Source organism: Montipora foliosa, chromosome 3 (genome assembly GCF_036669935.1).
Source record: "Montipora foliosa isolate CH-2021 chromosome 3, ASM3666993v2, whole genome shotgun sequence".
Lineage (NCBI taxonomy): Eukaryota > Metazoa > Cnidaria > Anthozoa > Scleractinia > Acroporidae > Montipora > Montipora foliosa.
In genome coordinates this window covers 70,095,863-70,118,362 of record NC_090871.1, presented here as the reverse complement: position 1 = coordinate 70,118,362, position 22,500 = coordinate 70,095,863, and the positions used below count along the sequence as shown (strand labels likewise).

At 39.6% G+C, this 22,500-nt stretch overlaps 2 protein-coding genes across 8 annotated transcripts in view; both read right to left on the bottom strand.

Annotated features, from left to right (window-relative positions):
* The window catches only part of LOC137998126 (tetratricopeptide repeat protein 28-like), a 29,350-nt gene extending 17,638 nt beyond the window's left edge, over positions 1-11,712 (bottom strand). Inside the window, exons 1-6 of one of the 4 annotated variants that reach the window (XM_068844557.1) lie at positions 11,354-11,712; positions 10,879-10,926; positions 10,582-10,630; positions 9,827-9,874; positions 9,531-9,579; positions 8,214-8,261 (exon numbers count right to left, since the gene is read on the bottom strand). The gene's annotated coding sequence lies outside the window, so the exon portion shown is untranslated. The other 3 variants (XM_068844555.1, XM_068844558.1, XM_068844556.1) reach the window with 3 other exon arrangements.
* A 4,297-nt stretch (positions 11,713-16,009) lies between these two features.
* The window catches only part of LOC137996335 (uncharacterized), an 18,908-nt gene continuing 12,417 nt past the window's right edge, over positions 16,010-22,500 (bottom strand). The window contains exons 3-7 of one of the 4 annotated variants that reach the window (XR_011122298.1): positions 20,134-20,249; positions 19,517-19,625; positions 17,453-17,654; positions 16,585-16,725; positions 16,010-16,145 (exon numbers count right to left, since the gene is read on the bottom strand). Coding sequence is in view for 2 of the 4 variants with exons in the window: in XM_068841737.1 (XP_068697838.1) it covers positions 17,515-17,654; positions 19,517-19,625; positions 20,134-20,249 (365 nt within the window). In the remaining 2 variants the exon portion in view is untranslated. Of the gene's footprint in view, positions 16,146-16,584; positions 16,726-16,750; positions 17,655-19,516; positions 19,626-20,133; positions 20,250-22,500 lie in introns of those variants that run through there. The other 3 variants (XR_011122297.1, XM_068841737.1, XM_068841738.1) reach the window with 3 other exon arrangements.

The window sequence follows — 22,500 nt, the reverse complement described above, 5'->3', positions numbered from 1 at the left end:
GAATGTTCTTATAGAGAGTGCTCCAGTGACCCCAGATATCGTCTACATCCCAGAAACAATACGCCGTGCCCCAAGGGGCGCTTTTTAATTCGGTCAAGAATTCCGCGTAGTCAAAGTTATTCATGCTGCGATATTCAATTAAGCGTGGCTTTGGGCGTGGAAGTTTATTTTTCCTAACAACAAAGACCACATCGTGATCGCTTAAACCAAGTTGCAAATTACCCGAAGTCATGTGACGGTCTGTGTGACTGACCAGAATAACATCAAGTAAACTCTTTGTTCTATCTGTTACCCGTGTGGGCTCGGTTATTTTGTTTACGAAGCAAAACCGATGACAAAAATCAACTAGATTATTATTAGGAAGTCGATTTTCGGCAAAGTTCGTGTACATATCTTGGTTAAAATCCCCAATTAAAAGGAGTTCCCTTGGGGTTTTATACATCAGTTCGGCTGCGCTGGACATCGAAGCCATAAATTCAAACTCATTGCATTTGCCTGGCGATCTGTAGCAGCCGCATACAAAAAAGCGGCTATTTTTAACGTCCTTGACGTCTAAAGATATCGATTCCACGTCCCTAGGTTCAAGCTTAGCTCTTCGGTACACAGACAAATCAGCTCTGATATACATCAAGAGTCCTCCACCGCCTTTCTTTCGGTCTCTGCGTACGAGTCTAAGGCCAGTTTGGGCGAGTAGTGTTGTAGAGGTCGTAGAGTAAATTTTAGATTCGGCGATGAATAAAATATCAAACATTCCCTTTCCGAGCATCTCTTTCACTTCTTCGATTTTGCTGGTGATGCTGTTGATATTCAAGTAGGCCAATTTTAGATTAAACTTGTAGTATCTACTAACATTAGCCATGTACCAGGATAACGAGTCTGTGTCCGAGTCATTCATGCTAATATCGTTTCCATTTACCATTCTTGGTGCGGTGTCCGAAATGCAGGGTTCCAAGAGCGTCCACAAAATCCTCAGCTCCCAGTTGCGGCAATGAACACAGCGAGCAGATCCAGTAGATTTCAGGATTGCTTGGGTAATAATGAAAAATACCTCTTGACATTTGGAGACATTTAGAAATGCTTGCAACAACACTCATGTCAAAAGGCAATTGAGTACTTGGACGACGCGAGAGAGTGGTTCTCACAAAGAAAACGTTCAAATGGCTGAGAAATAGAGATAAGATATAGCAGCTCAGAAAAGTGAGGCCGGCCGCCATTATTCTAATTTACTTAATGACTCATCTTTCTTCCAGGTTACCGAGTAAGCAATCTTGCCTGACGTCACGAATAGCTGCGTGGGAGTTAAGGGTCTGTTCTCAACTTCGAGATTCTTAACGTTATACACCTATCAAATCGCGCACGCTGCAATAATTTGTGCCCTTGTTCAAAATCGTTGTCGAGATGGGTACGAGCTGTTCCAGGCCTATAGCAAGTAGTTCTTTTGAGCAATGCACAGTTTTTTATTCAGGAACTTGAAGGACCACCATAAGTTAAGCAGAATGTTTTGTATAATTTATTTTGATCAGGTTGTCGAAATGTCCTTATGAAATGTACGCAGAATTTGATTTTACTTTCGTTCTTTGCAGTTCAATTCAGTGCTTACCAAAGCGAGTTTAGTCTGGCGTCGTTTTGGACAACAGCAAGGCCATAGAAAACGAGAAAGATGGGCAAAATTTTATATGGAACTGTTAAAGTTTTGTAAATTGAATTCCCTATATCGTTCTTGTCAGTGGATCGCAATCACTTTAGACAAGAAGAGAGAGCTAGGGGATGGAGTTGACCAAAGTTCTGCCACCGCGGTCTGACATTTTCTTAAAACTACGCAAACCCCAGTGTGAATTATTAGAACTTCCAAATTGAGAACAACCTCTATTTCAATTTTTTTGGCGTGATGGTAAACCTTTCACAAGTATAGATGTAGCTATAGAAGGGTACCAAGCAGGGGTCCACACGTCCATGCGTACATCTCAAATCCTGGAAACCTTATTGCCTGGAAGCATTAATTTTTTAAAGTCATCTTAAAATCGGGCCAAGTCTTTTAAATTTCGAATTATATTGATGTCTCTGTGTGTGAGTATTTCCAGTATCTTTTCATTAACCCATACACGCCTGGCCAAAGGTCCAACATTGTTAGACGCTGTTGAAAAGTGTCGACCGAGGTGGCCAAACGAATTCAACATTCTGGATCCAGAATCCTTAGAAAACAAATTCTCGCCATGTTAGCGTCTTGAAGTTCCTTTTAAAATTAACAGTCATTCTCTCTGATAGGAAGAGAACGGCTGTTCCAGAATCTTGGAATTGCAACAGCAAATGCGCGGTCTCCAAAGGTCTTGCACCAGTTGCGAGGAACCTTGAGAAGACCCAGGGGAGTAGCGTAACAGGGTCTTCACTTGCAAAAGATCCTGCAGATACATTTGCGCCATGTCCCTGAGAGCTTTGAATACAAGAAGCGCTTTCTCTTCGAAGAGAGATTGCTCAAGCTTTCGTCGCTCAGTCATTCAAGACTTTGCTCCTTCACCATTCTGTAGCTTAAACAGACGTGGCAACGCGCGGAACAGATGCAAGGAATAAACCATCACCATGGATACCGATAGCCGTAGTGTCACCTTAGTGGGCACGCACGCGTGCAACACTGTTGAACGCGATGTTCAAACGAATGCAACACTGTTTGTTCACACCTTAGAACAAAAGAAATGTTGGATGATGTTGAAGACGATGCTTGATGGAAATCAAACTTCATTCAACAACATCCAACATCATGCAACATGGTGGCCAAACAAGGGCAACATGTTGGATTCAACAATGTTGGATGATGTTGCACCAGCATGTTGGACCCGTTTGGCCAGGCCTTAACGTCAAGAAAGATAATAGTGGACGAGAGCAAAAAAAAAAAAACCTGCCCTCCGAGCCCCCCACACAGTGTCATTCTTATCACCAATCCACTGTTCCCGGTTAGAAATGTTATGATGATGATGATGATGCTAATGCCCTTTGAGACGTCTTGCCCTTTGCTTGTACTTGATCCGCGTGTGTAGTTAGGACTGCAGGTCTGTTTATTTTCACGCCTTTATTTGGCGTACGCTTTTAGAGGCAGCCGCTTTCGTAAATTTTGAGCGGGATGCCAATCCGCCAATTTTGTTTGAGTGACCCTTCACATGCTTTGATTAAAATGAGCGCTATGAACTCGTCAAACATACACTGGCATCGAGAAGTGCCCGGAATCGAGTTTCCTGAGAGAAAGAAGTAAATGATCCGTTGAAAATTCAAATTCACCTCAACCTAGACCAAGATGTAACATGAAAACAGCAAGGCGTAAATTTTTTAATAATTTCGCTTTAGTTATTCTTTCTGGTATCCGTATTTTCCGAAGATCCTAGTGAAAGGACATTGGAACACCACAGGCATTCCCTCAGCGGTGTGCAACAAAGGTTACTTGTGTTTGTGCAGATGTCATTTTCTAGCTGACGTAACATGATGGGACGGTAAGGGGGATGGGGCTGACGGAAGAAGGTTTTAAGGGGAAAAAAACCTGCAGACAGGCCTCGGAACAAAAAATAAATTGCATGGATTCAAGAGCGACTTGCCTTTTATACGGGTCGCAACAATTATTTCCCTTCTCCTTTCACGCTTGAAAGCCCCGAACGCTTTATAGATGGCGCAAGGCAAAGTTTAATTTTCTCTGGAAGAATTTAATTTCCTGGAAATCATTATGTCGTTAACTGTGGCCCCTTGGTATGTGAGCTGTCAGAATATGACAAATTCATGCACCTAAAAGAATTTTCACTGCAAATATATTTCTTTTCTTTCTTTCAGCTTATTTCTTTCGTCAGAGGTGAGATTACGTGCGCCGAGCAGAAAAGAAAATTCTCGCCATGCATGTGACCAAAACGATGAACACACATGGGAATGACATTTTTAAACGGGCTAAAGATACAAATCTAAAAGTCGTAGTCTTACTGAAATTTTAGTTTCCTATCATTTTACTGAACTCTTTCTACCCTACTCCAAAGTAGGGTATCTCAGGATCCACAACATCTGCAACCTTAGGTACCTTGTCAAAATGCAGACAGTATTTAATTTGAGATTAAAGTTTTTTCTTCTCGGCTAAACGATTACAGAATCAAATAAATGTCGCTTTGCGAAGTTCACCAAATAGGTTCTCTGTGTCCGCCTATCTCAACCGTTTTGTTGCGCAAGGTGTTATTGAAAGTAGTAATTGAAAAACACAGTTTGCAACATCGGTTCGAGTTCCGTGGATATGTAGTCACCTGACAAAGAAAACTGACAAAATGGAATTTTTGGTGCCTTTTGAAACAACACCGTTCAAAACCGGATACCAACGGTAGCTCTCATAGTCATAAAGTAAATTACCGAGGAACATTGTACTCTTCTCAGTTTGGACAAAAAAAGCACTATGTTATTATTGTGTCTTCGTTGCCATGGTTTCATACTACTGTATGTGACCTCTTATGAGCTTGCTTGGTGTCTGTTACTCACACTGCGATGACAGCACAATAATAATACCATTTCTTTCGAAGTAAATCAAACGAGGCATATTTTAAGCCACGGCAACACTAGCGATTTTTTTCTCGCGCCGGTGATGCGATAATTTCAAATTTTGTGGCGTCGCCAGCGCGCGATGAAAATCGCAAGTGTAGCCACCCCTGAACTGGCGACGCAACAGCTGAAAAAATCGAAGAAAAAAATAGCAAGAAATTCAACTCATTCAATTTCTCGCGATTTTCTTTCTGCAATTTTTTCAGCTGTTGCGTCGACAGTTCAAGGGTGGCTACACTTGCAAATTTCTTCGCGCGTTGGCGACGCAACAAAATTAAAAAAAAATCGCATCACCGCCGCAAGAAAAAAATCGCTTGTGTAGCCGCAGCTTTAAACTCTTCCATTTCAAGAAATAGACACACTGCCTTATTATTGTGTCCTTGTTGCCGTGGTTTCAGACTGCCTGTATGTGACCTCTTATGAGCTTGCTTGGTGTCTGTTACTCATACTGCGTTGCCAGCACAATAATAATAATAATACAATTTCTTTTGAAGTAAATCAAACGAGGCTTATTCCGTTTCGAGAAATAGACACACTGCCTTATTATTCTGTCCTTGTTGCCATGGTTTCAGACTACCTGTATGTGACCTCTTATGAGCTTGGTGTCTGCTACTCATACTGCGATGACAGTACAATAATGATAATAATAATAATAATAATAATAATAATAATAACAATAACAATAATAATAATAATAATAATAATAATAATAATACAATTTCTTTTGAAGTAAATCACTCGAGGCATAATTTACACTCGTCCGTTTTGAGAAATACACTCTCTTTTTTGAGTCCTTGGAGCTATAGTACTAGTAATTATTCGTTTTAAGTTATCAAACTGCTTTTCTGTTAACGAAAAATCTTGCTACATACCATCACAAATTTAATGTATATGAGTATGGTATCCCTCACGTTTTATGTCATCGCACATGTTATAAATTTTAAAAAGAGAAGAAGCAGCTTATGGTAGGCAATTTGATCCTTTTTTTAGCACAACACTTAAAAGCGGAGTTAATGTTGGAGCTTCTCGATCTTTGTAACGTTTTTTAAATGATCTACAGGTTTTGCTCCGCGAGTGTCGTTTTATCCTTCTACTGTGTCGTCCATGAAAATGACTGTGCCATGTTGCCATTTTTATTGGATTACTGCGTCGTCCATCGAAATACGTCTGTCATGTTGGTATTTTCAAGTGAGCGTGTCGTCCATTGAAATACTTTCGAACTTCGTCCATCGAAAAGACAGTGTGCCTGACTGTGCCTTGGATTTTCTTATAAAAGCCGTCCACGGAAAAGACTGCTTGGCTGACTCTTTAACTACCGTATATAGATGCATAAGCTCCACTCTTGTTAAACTTTTCTGCTGCTTTTGTCTCTTTTCAGGGAGTTGCTTATTCCGGGGTAGCCCCTCTAAACATTGTAAGTTTTCTCATTTGCGAATAACGAGGTACTGCGTATTTCGGTTGGAAACGCGTTGCGCTGAAATATTTCACAAAGAGATGAGTTCAATTATCTTTCATCTAGAGACAAGGAACATTGAAAAATTATACCGTATATTAATTAATCATTAATTAGTCATAAATAACTGGCATGAAAATTTGCTCTCGTAGTTTTTGTCCAGAGGTGTTTCAGTTACGGTCAATAACGAAAGGAAAACAATCGTTGAAATGGAAGGGAGGGAGAGGGTGGAGGCATAAGATTATTATTTATTGGCAAAACCAAAATTTCCAATAACTTACGCTGACTGGGAAGGGTCTCAACATGATAGGTTCCGTTGGCTGGCGCCCACAGTGCAATATCTCTTCCTGGCTGGGAAAAGGCCTCAAAATAATACCGTAATTTCCGGGCGATTACCCGCGGGTAGTGTGTTAATTTTTCCGCAAACAGCTCTTGGTGCGGGTTATAGGAAGGTGCGGGTAATGTGATAATTTTTAAATCTTCCGGTATAGTTTTAAAACCGTAAGTAGGGAATAACTCAAAAAATGCATGGTTTCGTTCGGCGAGGTTCAAAGTTGGAATGAGAACGGCATGCATGATACGAGGCTCTGGTCTTGCTCAGCTTTAACTAAGGCTTTAAAGCGAGTAGACATTAAGGGTTTGTCATGGCTAAAACTGATTGAATGTTAATCGTCATTTTGCTTTGTGACACCCTTAATTTTGAATCTAACGGGATTCAAAATCCTTCTCCCTTCAGGAACAATTCAAGGCATCATTTACTTATTTTCTCGATGTGTAAGGAAAGAATGGAGGGCAGTGTATAGTTCGATCACACAAGAAACAAATAATTTATCACCGTGACCCCTCAAGCTAATTGTTACTTATTACCTTGCAACGACAGATAAATATCTGATTACACCCAGCAGGCTAATATTACCAAATACCTTGCAATGTTCCTCTTTTTAACCTTTTGAGCAGGAATAATGAATCCGGCTGAGCAAAAAATTAAGGGATAAATAATACTGGTGGATCATTTTGGTGCGTCATTCGCAACTGATCATGAGTGACTCTGATCATGATCACTTTAGAAAATAAACATATCAGGAATTCTGATATAGTCACTAACTTGATCCAAACTGAGTAAAGAAAAAACAACAAAAAGTAACGCTAAATTCTTCAGCACTGGTTTATAACACATAAATTACTTGTTCGTGTTATTAAGAAACGAGTAACAGTGAGCAACGTATTAAAATAGATGTTAATCAACGCGAGGTCCTGATCGACAACAGGAAATGACTCTGCAAAATTTGATGGTTTAATGCGGTTAGCCATGCATTATCGAATCTTGTACGAAAACTTTTAACTTTCATAACACAAATCATTTATGCCCAGTATGCAGAAAGAGTGGAACTGGAGCAGAAAGCTGATAAGTTCTCAAGAGAACGGATCGAGGTGATATGACTGTTCACGATTGCTCCGAACAACTCAAAAAATGCATGGTTTCGTTCGGCGAGGTTCAAAGTTGGAATGAGAACGGTATGCATGATACGAGGCTCTGGTCTTGCTCAGCTTTAACTAAGGCTTTAGAGCGAGTAGACATTAAGGGTTTGTTATGGCTAAAACTGATTGAATGTTAATCGTCATTTCGCTTTGTGACACCCTCAATTTTGAATCTAACCGGATTCAAAAACCTTCTCCCTTCAGGAACAATTCAAGGCATCATTTACTTATTTTCTCGATGTGTAAGGAAAGAATGGACGACAGTATTTAGTTCGATCACACAAGAAACATATAATTTATTACACCCCTCAAGCTAATTCTACTTATTTTCTTGATATGTTCTTCAAGTCGTTGCAAACTGTTAAGCAGAAATAATGAGTCTCGCCGCAAATGAATTAATGGTTATCAACATTGGTTAATTGTTTGCGTGCGTGCGTGCGTTCGTGCGTCAGTGACAACCAGCCCAAGCTTCTAAATGCTCGTAATATCACTTCAGAAAATAAAGAGATATGAATAAAAGGAATGTGTGCCGACATTGTTCCTAACTTTTATCCAAAGAAAAGAAACGGAAGGCGAGTATGAAACAATGAGAAACAGTAAAGACTTTAATTTAAAGCAGGCTGATGAGACATAATATGTGATCACAATGTACCACTAATTAAAGAACAGAAAGCAGTATAGTTCAATCAAACAACAAACAAATAATCAGTTAGGATTGTCTCATTACCTGGCAACGTCCTCATCAGAACATGTTGAGCAGGAACAAGGAATCCGGCTCCAAATATATAAATGGATAAGCAATATCGGTGGATTGTTTGCGTGCGAGTGTCAGTTACAACTGAATGACCGTGACCGTGACAAAATAAACGTGAAAACAATACCGACATACACGCATGCTGAAATGGTGTAATGGGAGAGACATGATACAACACAAGTTGCGTTGACAACGAGCAACGGGCGAAGGAAAACTGAAAAATCAGAGTCCTAAGCAGGAATCAAACCTACGACATCTGTAACACCAGTCGGATGCTCAGCCCATTGAGCAACTAGAACTCACTGGAAAGCTAGGTTGTTAATCTCCTTCGGGCCCATTACACCTTTCCATCAGTCATGTACGTTGTAGAGCCCGCAGCTAAAGGGACATATTGTCCATCAAGGACCTAGAATAACTACTTAGCCTCCCTAGGAGTTTTTAGTTTTTTTGTATATAAAATACCAAACGATCTTACCAAAGTTTGACCAAGTTTAAATATGGTATCACCAGAACAATTTCTGAAAGCTAACCATCGAGTCGGCGATCAGACGTAATCACGAGAGATCAGTGCTTAACCCAGCAGTTATTCTCTGCCTAAACAGAGTGTTGTTTATATGAGATAGTTGTATAAAGTGAAAAAAAAAACCAAAAACAGCAGTAGACTAGCAACCTTTGTGGCATGATTGTCAGGCTTAAATCGCGAAAAACCAAGCAAACAAACAAACAATAAAGTTCAGCTTCATCCCAAAATTGGACGTTCAAAAAAACGAAAACAAGTCATTTCATACTCGAGCAAACTGCGGAACTGATCATGCAGTGACGCACTTCAAGTTGAACATGGATCGAGGTGAGAGGACTGTTCCATTGCTCCGAACAACTCAAGTAATGGCTTCGTTCGGCGAAGTTCAAAGGTGTAATGAGAACGCATACATTATACTAGGCTCTGGTCTTTCTTAACTTTATCTAAGACTTTGAAGCGAGTAGATATTAAGGACGTGTTATGCCTAAAACTGATTGAATGCATTCTTAATCGTCATTTGCTTTGTGACACCCTCAATTTTGAATCAAAGCGGATGCAAAAACGAAAACCTTCTCCCTTCAGGAGCAATTCAAGATACATAATTTACTTACTTTCTCGATGTGTAAGGAAAGAATGGAGGGTAGTATACATTTCGATCACGCAAGAAAGAAATAATTTATTACACCCCTTAAGCTAACGTTCCTTGTTACCTCAAAGTGACAGACAAATAACTTATTACACCCAGCAAGCTAATAATTATTACTACATACCTTGCAATGTTCCTCTTTAAAGCCTTTTGAGAAGGAATAATGAACGTGGCTGGAAAAAGAAACAAGGGATAAATAATACTGGTGGATCATTTGGGTGCGTCATTCGCAACTCATCATGAGTGACGGTGATCACTTCAGAAAATAAACTTATAAGGAATTCTGACATAGTCACTAACTTGATCCAAACTGATTAAGAGAAAATCACAAAAAGTAACGCAAAAGTCATCAGAACTGGTTTATCACACATAAATTACTTGTTTGTGTTATTAAGAGAAGAGTAAAAGTGAGCAACTTACCAAAATGGATACTACTCAATGCGAGGTCCTCGACGACAAGAAATGACTCTGCAAAATTTGATGATTTAATGTGGTTATCCATGCATTATCGAATCTACTACAAAAGCTTTTAACTTTCATAACAAAAATCACCTATTCCTAGTATGAAAAAAAAAAAAAGAGTAGAACTGAAGTGCAAAGCTGAAAAGTTCTCAAGAGATCTAACAAATGGAGCAGCAAGGAGAAGAAGTCATTTCATACTCGAGCAAACTGCGGAACTGATCATGCAGTGAAGCAGTTTAAGTTGAACATGGAACGAGGTGAGATGACTGTTCCATAGCTCCAAACAACACAAGTAGTGGTTTCCTTCGGTTAGCTAGATTCAAAGTTGTAATGAGAACGCGTACATTATATCAGGATATGATCTTGCTTAGCTTTAAGTAAGACTTTAATTAAGGCTAGTAAACATTATTAAAGGGTTTGTTATGGGCTAAAACTGATTGAATGCATTCTTAATCGTCATTTGCTTTGTGACACCCTCAGTTTTGAATCTAAGCGGATGCAAAAACTAAAACCTTCTCCCTTCAGGAACAATTCAAGATACATCATTTACTTAGTTTCTCGATGTCCAAGGAAAGAATGGAGGGCAGTATACATTTCGATCACACAGGAAAGAAATCATTTAGTACACCGCTTAAGCTAATGTTACTTACTAGCTCAAAATGACAGACAAATAACTTATTACACCCAGCAAGCTAATAATTATTACTACATACCTTGCAATGTTCCTCTTTAAAACCTTTTGAGCAGGAATAATGAACCTGGCTGAAAAAAGAAACAAGGGATAAATAATACTGGTGGATCATTTGGGCGCGTCATTCGAAACAGATCATGAGTGACGGTGATCACTTCAGAAAATAAACTTATAAGGAACTCTGACAAAGTCACTAACTTGATCCAAACTGAGTAAAGAGAAAACAACAAAAAGTAACGCAAAAGTCATCAGAACTGGTTTATCACACATAAATTACTTGTTCGTGTTATTAAGAAACGAGTAATAGTGAGCAACTTACTAAAATGGATGCTAATCAATGCGAGGTCCTCGACAACAAGAAATGACTCTGCAAAATTTGATGATTTAATGTGGTTATCCATGCATTATCGAATCTTCAACAAACCTTTTAACTTTCATAGCACAAATCATTTATGCCCAGTTTGCAAAAAGAGTGGAACTTGAGCGGAAAGAGAACGGATGGAGGTGAGATCACTTTTCATGAATTCTCCGAATAATTCAGAAAATACATGGTTTCGTTCGGCGAGGTTCAAAGTTGTAATGAGAACGCATACATTATACGACGCTCTGGTCTTGCTTAGCTTTCACTAATAGTTTAAAGCGAGTAGACATGAAGGGTTTGTTATGTCTAAAATTGATTGAATGCGTTCTTAATCGTCATTTTGCTTTGTGACACCCTCAATTTTGAATCTAAGCGGATTCAAAAACTAAAACCTTTGTTCAGAAACAATTCAAGATACATATCATTTACTTACTTCCTCGATGTGTAAGGAAAGAATGGTGGGCAGTTTATGGTTCGATCACACAAGAAAGATATAATTTATTACACCCATCAAGCTAATGTCACTTATTACCTTGATGTGTTCCTTGAGTGGTTACAAACTCTTAAGCAGAAATAATGAATCTCGCCGCAAATGAATTAATAGATATCAACATTGGTTAATTGTTTGCGTGCGTGCGTTCGTGCGCCAGTGACAACCAACCAAGCTTCTCAATGATCGTGATCACTTCAGAAAATAAACAGATATGCATAAAAGAAATGTGTGCCGACATAGTTTCTAACTTTAATCCAAAGAAAAGAAACGGGAGGCCAGTAGGAAATTTCTTACGCGTGCATTACTTGTTCTTGCTATTAAACAATGAGAAACAGCAAAGACTTCAATTTAAAGCAGGCCAATTAGACATATTATGTGATCACAATGTACCACTAATTAAGGCTACGTTCACACGGTACCGGACAAATTTTCTACCGGTTGAAAATTCGTCCATTTAGGGGTTCCGTTCACACGGAACCACGCTAAACGTACGAAAATTTAGACGCCTCGCCGTTCAAAAATTTGAACGCCAAAAACCGAGGACAAATTTTTAGCCGGTATGGTCGAAAATTTAACCGGCGCGCTGTGAACACCTTGACCGTCTAAATTTGTGCATGGCAAAGGCGTGGTTGCATGGATACGTGGTAACTCAGCTGGAAGAAGCCATTTTGAATTTCGTAAAGAAGCGCTCTGCGCATGAACAGATGGTAAAACCACTGACGAGGGTGAATCTTTAATCCGGTTCGTCAGTGTGAACAGAGCGAAAAGATTGTACGGTTCCGTGCGAACAATTTGTCCGGTCAAATTTTTCAACCGGTAGAAAATTCGTCCGGTACCGTGTGAACGTAGCCTAAAGAACCGAAAGCAGCAGAGTTCAATCAAACAACAAACAAATAATCAGTTAGGATTGTCTCATTACCTGGCAACGTCCTCGTCGGAACGTGTTGAGCAGGAACAAGGAATCCGGCTCCAAATATAAGCAATATCGGTGGATTGTTTGTGTGCTAGAGTCAGTTAAAAACTGAATGACCCTGACCGTTACAAAATAAACGTAAAAACAATACCGACATACAGGCATGATGAAGAGGTGTAATGGGAGGGACATGATACAACACAAGTTGCGTTGACAACGGGCAACGGGCAAAGGAAAACTGAAAAATCAAAGTTATAGGCAGGAATCAAACCTACGACCTCTGTAACACCAGTCGGATGCTCAACCCATTGAGCTACTAGAACTCACTGGAGAGCTTGTTTGTTAATTTCCTGCGGGCCCATTACATCTTTCCATCAGGCATGTATTTGTTGGGCACTTGCCGGACTTTGTAGAGCCCGCAGTTAGCGGGACACGTTGTCCATCAAGGACCTAGAATAACGACTCGGCCTCCCTAGGAGTTCTAGTTTTTTGTATATCAAAAAACCAAACGATCTTACTAAAGCTTTACTAACTTTAAATATGGTGTCACCAGAATTCAGGACAATTTATGAAAGCTAACGATCGAGTGGGCGATCAGACCTGATCACGAGAGATCAGTGCCTTGTTGTTCATCTGCTAACGCGGGTTAACACTGATGTTTTCTGTATATGTGTCACAGAGTGTCTCACCTTATTTTGGAGTCTCAATTGTAGTCATACCTGACCATAATAATTGAGGAGCCAGGCACTGGGTTTTAGACGCCTTTTGTCGTTGCGGATGACAGAGTAGTTTATTCGCCTTTCACCAATTTAATGATGTGACCCGGCCTGGATTCCCTGAATCAACGCCATATGTGGGTTGAGTTTGTCCCCGAATACATTCTCCCGTTTTCCACTCTCGTCAAAAAAAACGTTTGATTCGATCTACTTCAATTTTATGTCATTTGACTTCGTTCACATTTTTCTTAATTAGGTGCCAAGAATGCTGGAGGTCAATGTATGTTAGTGGGTCACGTGATTAAAAAGTTGAAAGGAAAGGAAAGAAATCTAAGTATCTAGTCGTTCTAGCGCTGGAGCACTAATTGGGGAAACTGTAAACTGAAATTAACAATTAACGCAAAGCAAGTCAAATGTTGGTTTTTGAGGAGAAGGGAAACCGGAGTACCCGGAGAAAAACCTCTCGGTGTAGAGTAGAGAACCAACAAACTCAACCCACAAATGACGCCGGGTCTGGGAATCGAATCCGGGCCACATTGGTGGGAGGCGAGTGCTCTCACCACTGCGCCATCCCCGCACCTGTGAAGCGCATAACTTCTCTGAATGTTTGTGGGGTAAGATTTTCTTTCATATAACCTGAATGCGTGTGATTAACTGTTATTCTACTGAATGATGGATTTCTCAACTGCCCAAGCTATTAGTGACGTCAGGGTGGCCATGTTGGTGTTCCAAAACAAAGAAATGGCGGCCATGATGGTGAACTAAACTAATCTTCTGGAAAGTGAACTCTATTTTTATGCAAATACTTTCTTTTGTTTCAGTAATCCAATGTAGCTGCTGGTCACGTGAACGAAAACGCTCTATACGCTGGGGGAAAGCTTTCGACAACAATTTGTACACGTGTGGTGTTTTCTTAGACTTTTAAAAGGCCTTTCACTGTAAACTATATGTCCTTGTTAAACAAGTTGGTAGCCTATGGAATAAGAAATGTTTTATTGAGGTTAAACCCGCGAGGCGAGGGCGAGTGATTTTTAGACCCGATAAAACACGCAAATGTGAGCGAATTTTGTGGAAACATCCGACTCAAGGCACTTCTTGGCTTGTCAACGATTCCCGAAACCATTTGTTGTTCTCGCTCGTCCCCTGAGTCAAGAGTTTTGCAATTTTTTTCTTCTTTCTTTCATTCGCCCACTTCACAAAAACGTTTTTCCAGTGCTATGTGCTATTTTTAGTGTTTTCATATTTTCGCTCATTTTCCTCAGTTCTTGAATAAATTCATGGCTCACTGCTTCGAAACAAGACACCATTGTTTGAAAAACAGCCGCAAAACAATTTCTTCACTGTTGCTAATGATTTTAGGCAATTTTGCCCGGGGCAATTACCAATATTAACGAGTAATGCCCTATGCCATTGCCCTGTATGTTATTAAGGAGAGAAAACTTGAAAATTTATTGTCAGGTACCGATTTGGTCATTTCACGCCGTCGTCAGGACGAGATCGGCAAAGAAATGTATCAAAACGTGAAGAGCCTTTGTTTTTGTTCCAGCATAAAGTCCATTGTTTTATGACGCTCTGGTAGCCGTCGTGATTACGTCAGCTCAATAGTAGGAACCTTATGATAAGACGACAACGAAAATGCCGCAAAAAAATAGACTCAATGAACAAAAACAATGGATCTGCACGCCCTGCGTTTTGCATCAGCTTTGGTACATTTCTTTGCCGTCCTCGTCCTCGTCCAGACAACAATAAGCACTTAATGACTGGCCCCAAGGGAAACAGTGAGTTTTGTTACCCCGAGACCCTCAATGTTGCCCGAGGCGAAGCCGAGGGAAACATTGAGGTCGAGGGGAAACAAAACTCACTGTTTCCCGAGGGGCCAGTCATTAAGTGTTGTGTTATACCTCCTAACTCAAAATAGAACAATACACAAATAAAAATTATTTGCTTGACGTCGGCTGGCGTACAGATTTGCCGCCGTTTCAAAGGTGCACGACCTGATCACGTGTGAGTCGAAAGTTCAAGTTGTTGTTGCCCTAGGGCGTCATGAAGTTTTGTTCGCCCTAGGGCGTCATGAAGTTTTGACCAATGACACGTGACACGTTCTCCTCCCATCAGAAAACGTATTTGAGTTGGGAGGTATAACAGTGAATTGACTAAATTTAAGGTTGTGTAGATGACGTGACAACCTGACGAAATATTTTTAACTTCCTTCCCAAACAAACACACCGTTCATGCCAATTTTTTTCACGCAATGTTGATAAACACTTTCCATTCCGAACGACTTGGAGGTATCACGAAATGATTACAATAACGGGAAATAATATTTTTAGAAAACGTTCTCCTTTTCGTTGTCGTCGTGGTCCTTGCGTAACTGGTCCCTAATCAATCAGCAGTGCCAATGGTTCTGCACGACGCGCAAATGCATTTAACATTTTTGGACGCCATTTTCTACTTTGGATCGCTAATCTCTTGATAGATTAAACCCCACGGAATTGTTGCTTCTTCTTGCACTCAAAATAATCGAACGGGCAACTTTATGTTTGTCAGAGAATTCTGTCTGTAGAATATAACGATTCATGCACAAGACAATGGCCAAATCTGTCAGGTCGGCGGGGATTAGGCTATACCGTTTCATGATGAACATGGAAAAGCTAAGATGTAACTAGGAAAGTTGACTTAGCGTCAAGAAAACTTTGGAATAGACTTTTATAGTAATGTTGGACGGCCTACCAGAATCTCATTTTTTCTTGGGTTTAAATAAAAATGTGATATTTACAATCGGTAATGCAAAAAGGGTTCATTTTGATTTCAAGGTTTTCTTTTCAGGGTGTATTCACCAGTTCAATTTTATCCAGAAAACATGAACGCTAGTAGTTGTTCTCCTTGAAAAATGTCTTACGCATAAATACGTTTGATTGGTATGCAATGGAAAGAGTTTGTATCGTATAGAATTCTAACACACAAAAATAAAATAAGATTCTTTTTATTTGTTCATAAAATTTGATTGGTTTTTACGGTTAGAACTTGAAAAACCCTTGTTTCCTTCAGTCTATGGACAGCAATGTGAAGTCGATCGAGATGGATCCTACTTCATTCTAGTAACCTGTTTAGAAAACAAGGAAGGAAATAAGACTCTTATCGGTTAAACAAGAGATCGGCGTTTTGCTTTACAATGATGTAACCTTTTGTAATGATAGAAATTATTCGTCTAGTTCGTGTAAAAAGGGTTAAAGGGCAATAGTCCTGATGCGTGATGACGTCGGGCTAGCTAATTTCATCACGAAGCCTAGAATTCGAAGATTCAACTTGTAGATTTTAGCATGAGCTAAAACTTGTAAAGAACTCACCGCGCGAAGTGTATTGCATATGCAGACGAAGTGAATAACTTTTTGCAAACAAGGTGGTGGTGAATTTTGGAAGCATGCAAAGGGCCTATTGCTTTCTTCTTTCTGCATGCAAGACTAATTTGAACGGCTTTCTCTTTTTTCTCCTTTTTGAGCTGGCTACGAAGGCTGCTGTTCTCTTCTAAGGGAGTTACTTACCGTTGATTTCCATTCTTAAACAGGTCCAGTTGTATTGCCTGTTTGGAACAAAGTGAAAATAATTATCTGGCAGAGATGGCTACTGGCAACTTGTGGGTTGTAATAATTCAACTTGATTTAACGCCAATACGGTGGAATTCCTTCAGTATGAAAGAAGGCACTTTGATTAGCATGAATACCATCAGGATTCATTAGTAAAGGGTTTAATCAGTACGTGGGGAAAAAAATAAATGTGAAGTTGTGAAACAAACTCAAGAAAAAAGCAAAGTGACGGTACTTTTCATAAACGATGTTTTTTAATGTTGGAAGCCTGTTGGAATGCGTATGGACAGTGGTAGTTGAAGTTGAGAATGCCTCGAATTTTCGAGAACGACATACCACTGCAGTTGTGATTCAAGTATGAAAATTTTACAATTTCATGTCGTCCTTCTTCCCCTTAGAAATTGCTAGTATCTGTAGATAGCAGGGAAGTAATAAGCTAAGATCAAGCTTCTTTAAATTTTGATTTTTTGCGGAAACGCCCATTTGAAGCTGACTTTGACTTTGCTGCAATCGTGTTGCTAATAAGGACCGGAAGGAGGAAGCAAGTCTTGTACTTTTTATAGGGCAGTGGAGTTTTATTTGGGATTCCTGAGGACTAAAGCAGTACTTTAACCAACGTTTAACGCAGATTGGAGGACTGCTGCAATACTGTGAGTTGTGTTTTCATTTCTTGAAGGTTTAATGTAGGGTGGTTGACGCCAAGGCAAGTAAAGAAGGTTGGGCAAATTGCTGCGTGCGCTACAATTAATTCTTTTATTTCAGGTCAGCATTCTAACTATCACTATCTGAGCGTGTTGAGCATTTGAAGTTGATAAATTATCTCCCCACTTGAATTGAAGCCAGTCGTTGGTGTTGTTGGCTGTTTTTGTCCACCATCCAATTCCTCTTTTACCATTTAGGCGACCGTAACTGGCTGGCTTGAGTATTAGGTGAAAGCTGAAATGAGGCGGTCATTTGGCTGTCATGAATAATACTTTGATTGGTGACTCCAAGCGCCGCAGCACCACTGCATATGTGTTCTGGAGCTCCTGAAAAAAAAAAAATAGAACAATATTTTAAGGAGAGAAAATTGTGTTTGCCAAATTCCAGTTTTGTTTAGTACAGTATAAGGAATATTAAATGAGACAACTGAAACGTTTTAAGGACGTTCACGCGAAAATCCTCCCACCGATTGAAATTTGTTTTATTTCTCGCTTGAAGTTTGGTCATAAATTATTTATTCCAAAGAAAAAAAAAAAAGGGGGGGGGGGGGGGTCACCGACTTTGTTTCGGAGAAAAAGGCAAGGGGAAAATGCCCTAATTTCGATAGATAGGTCATCATAACAAGATAGCCTCATCTACACATCCGTCGAAAAGCATAAAAATAATATGTCCGAGTGAAGGTTTCTGTGCATAGAAAGAAAGGAGTGGGTTTTTAAGATATTCACATGCCGCTGGGGATCTCGTAAACAGTAGAGTTAATCTTCAACGTGCGTTTTCGCAAGCGCTACCCACTGTAACCACATCCGGAATTCAGGACACAAGGAAAGAAATTTTTTTAAAAAAGATAACTTCTTACATTGTGATTTTTTTCATTTCATCATATTTTGTAGATTGTAAGAAGAGCAAGTTATTCGTGTCTTAAAAATAGGGGTCACTGATGATCTAAAGGAGTAAAATAGACGTGATTTTGCGAAGCTCCTGGAAAATTTAGTTTGTCACGCTTTTGTGTCACCTGTCCGGAAAGGACTGAAACCCAAGACTGGATCGATGGATGAAAGTCTCTTGTAACAAAAAATTCTAGAAGTTTCAAGCAAGCATAATTCTGCTACATTTTCATGACAGTAAAGGAAAAGAACAACAAAAACATGAATTCATTTTGAAGTAAGAAGTTCGTAAAGGTAAAGTCTGCGTTCAAGCCAAGGAGGCCCATCAGGCCGGCGCTTATCTCCGGTTTCTGTAGCATGAAGCAAAGTTCGTAACGTAATAAAAACATTTTTGAAAACCAACCTCATTAAATTTACGCAACGATGCTGACTAAAACTAACCTTCCTCAAGTTTTCAAAACTTTCAACCAATACTCGATTAGCAACCTTTTCCAACCTCCCGCTCCTTTCTCTTTAACGTTTCATGATGTATTGGAAATAAATATGCCATTCTTTAGCCGACCTGGACATTTTTCCACGACGTTTTCGTTGCCATAAGGTCTTAACTAATGCTTAAAGTAATGCGTGACATATTACAGTCGCGTTACCTGCGCAGTAAAAGTTGCGCACAAACAATTTGCGCGAACGTCGTTAAGGCGGAGGAGTTTGTCTTCTTAAGGGGATGTGACGTGAAGAAGCTGAATCGGGAAAAAGATGCAGAAAGGGCAAGGAGAATCAAGCAAACTTAAAAGGAAATTGTCGTTTTTTTAAAGGAAGGAAGGAAGGGGAAGTGTTAAATGGCTCGATGCTCTTGACGTTGTTAGAAATACTTTCAAGTAAAGCTATGATCCTCGCAGTTGTGGACGCAATTTTAGCAATTGCGGGAAAATGGGAAAAGTAGAACCCACAAATGACCAGCTCCCAAGGTCAGTGGCTTCATAGCTCAGCTGGTTAGAGCGTCGCACCGGTATCGCGAGGTCACGAGTTCAAACCCTGTTGAAGTCCTGAATTTATATTCATATTCATAACTGCGGGGTTCATAGCTTTACTTGATTTCACATCCGCAGTTCAGTATATGATTCATTTATTGGGTTCGGTCATGGGTGAGCGTCAGGTGCGTTGAATGGCTGGGCTATATATATCAACATTTAGAGAAACACTCAGGGAGATGACAAGGCCATCGCTAAAATCGTTTATGCATATTTTTAAGTAGACTGTAAATGCGTTTTTCGAAATATCGGCAAGTAAGAATAACATTTACTCACTAATTACCAAGATCGATACGTCAACAGGATCATAGCCATCAGGGTCACGACCAGCGACGAGGTTGTTTAGTTCTTTCATGCAGACAGAGCAGTTGAAAGTGTTGATTTGCTGAAAATGGACGATATTCAAGGGATGTTATTTTGTGGAATGTTTCCTTTAGGAACATTTCTTGGTGCTGTTGTCAGCTACTCTTACTTCACTTTATGGCTAATTTAGCTCTCTATGGCTGAACGCGATTTTCTGTACTCATAGTCTTGTGCAAGATCTCATGGTGTGGGCATAATTTGATCGAAATTTGAGAGTCGAGGAAAAGAATTGTTTTGCTTTTTTTTTGGCCAACGAAGATAATTTTTAACTGTCGATGGTTTAAGGGATCTTTCGAGATCTCTTAGTTACGTTCCTCGACGCATGTGACAATGCTGTTGTACTCTGGTGGCATGGTGATGAGTGCAGTTTTCTTTTGGGCGGCTGACACAATGATTGTCGGAGCTTTATAATAGGCTTCTGGGAACTGTAAAATCTCAAATAAACAGTTCTCATCAGTAGTCATTGCATCCCGTAATTCTCCTTTTAAAGTAAAACTTCACTGTAGGTTTCAAAAATGAAATAGTCTTACCTGGCAAAAAGCGTTGTGCTCTTGAAGACGAGGCTTAGTCATTGGTGAATGCGAGTTTGTGTTGTTGGGAAAGAAGATTGTCTGGCAGATCTTTATACGCAAACCAGTTCTGCAAAACATAGAGATGTCTGCATTATTTACAACTAAATGAGCATTTATCAAGGCATTATAAAATAACCAAGGTTAATCATGCACTGTGATTGGTCAAGCCGAGTTCTTTACTGGGTTGCCAAACCCAGTCGGAAAATGGGTAGATTTCCGTTTTAGTATTTTTTTCCGTGTCGGTAAAAGTCTTGCCTGTCACTCCCCTGCTAAGTGATGTCTTTGTGCATAGAGTCTTCTGTGCGTATTTTGTTAGGTTTGAGGGGGCTGGGGTAATGCGCAGCTTGCTCTGCACAATTAACCTGTAATGGCGTCGGAAGTCATTGTAACGCGAATGGCGTTTTTGTGCATCTTTAAAGAAAATATACCCATATGGAACTCAAGAATGGAACGTCAAGACAGGCGGTGAAACATAAAGATCTGGAATCTTAAAAGTGACGAGTAATGGACTTCGACAGCGTGAATCTTTCGCCCGTCGAGCCGAAATCAAAATGAGCTGTACTTTTAATATTTCGCCAAGGTGGTGTTACGTACAACACTGAAACCAAATAGAAATTTCTCTGGTATCTTACGGGTGCAACAAAGACAGAGAAGGAATCGAACACCACAAGTAGATCTGTGATCCCTGTTGTGTCTCACATTGTTTACTGAAGTCGCATCTATTTAAAGTTTGCCCGTTTGTCTGGCAAGTAACATTCATTTTGTACTCAACTCTGCAAAAGTTAAAAAAAACTGGAAATGTGACAGTGAAAAATTATTTGAATGAAAGCTTGTTGTCTCTTTTGTGCTTTATTATGTACGGTCAAGGTTCTTTCGAAAAGGGTTTGATGTGAACTGTCAGAAATTTATTTAATTGCATATGCTTTGTGATTGTGTGTTTCGCTTGCACGCACGCAACTGAAATAGGAAGGGTTTCTTGCCTCTTATAGCAAATATGTTGCTTGTTTCGATAAATGTTTCGCTGGAAAATATTTCTGTGAAATTTCCAGCTTTTGTAAATTTATCATGTTGTGTAATTTTCGAGCTTAGTAAATTTGCATACATGTGTTGAAATGTGATACGGGGAGAATTTTTGTGGTAGCGCATAAGTCACGAAAATAAACAGGTCTGTTGGAAGCGTGCTTGAGTTTCAACAAAATGACCCTCAAAGTCGGCAAAAGATTGTGACGCTGATGAATAATAAAGTAGCCGCTATTACCAAAACGATGGAATTATCTGGTGATAAATAACCTTGTCTTGGAGAGTAAATTTTTGATTTTCCAAAAACAATGGTCAACCTCTGAGAGTTGGGCGATTGTGATCTTTGTGTTGAATTCGCACATTTCTTGTCAAAATTTATAACAATTGAAAGAAAAATAAAACTAACAAAAACAAAAACCCGGTATCTAAGCATCATTTAACACAGATGCTTCACTGTTTCGCGAGTAAACATGCCACGGTAACTTGATCGCTGCGCCCGCTGAATTCGATGTGCAATTTACTCGGTGCAGCGAAAAGTACAATTACAACAACACAACTAAAATCTCCCAAAATGTTTTTCGCTGATGGTAACTGTTTATATTCGTGGTTCAAAATTAATGTTGTTTTCATGTCGTAAATAGGCCACTTGCACTAAGAGGTCACGTGACCAATGCTTCCCTTAAACATGCTGTTGCCAAAAATTGACAGAACACATAAAAATTATCTTACACGCGAAATTTGAGAGGAAACGCATTTAAGTGAGATATTTTATGGTACTTTGATTTTTCAACAAAGTAGCATGATTTGTCTTGGCCGCGATGTTGGAGGGCATACTCTTGCCCTCCAACATGGAGGCCAAAACTACTTTTGCTTATATCTTGTTAAATGTTTAATAGTTGAGTTCAGGTGTGCCATAAACGTTACCACATCATCTTTTCAACATTTTCCTTGAAGTTCAAGTGCAAAATTTGTGTCAGAAAGCGGTAATTCATAATTTTAAAAAAAATCAAGTTTTGGTCACGTGACCAGTTACGGACTTTCTCATTTTAAGCAAATGGTGCGGGTTTGAAAAACCAAATCACTATTATTTTGTTTAAGAGATGACCCACTAATAGTGTTTCGAAGGCAAAATCATGTAACTTTCATCTTCTTAAAAACGATGTCGCATGACCTCTTAGTGCAAGTGGCCTATTTTGTTACCGATGGCAAAATATTTTATTCTCGATCGACCGTCCTGAAACTTCCTTCTGCTCTTCTTAAAAACTGTGTATCCATATTTATTTACTTTTACATCAATAATTGTTT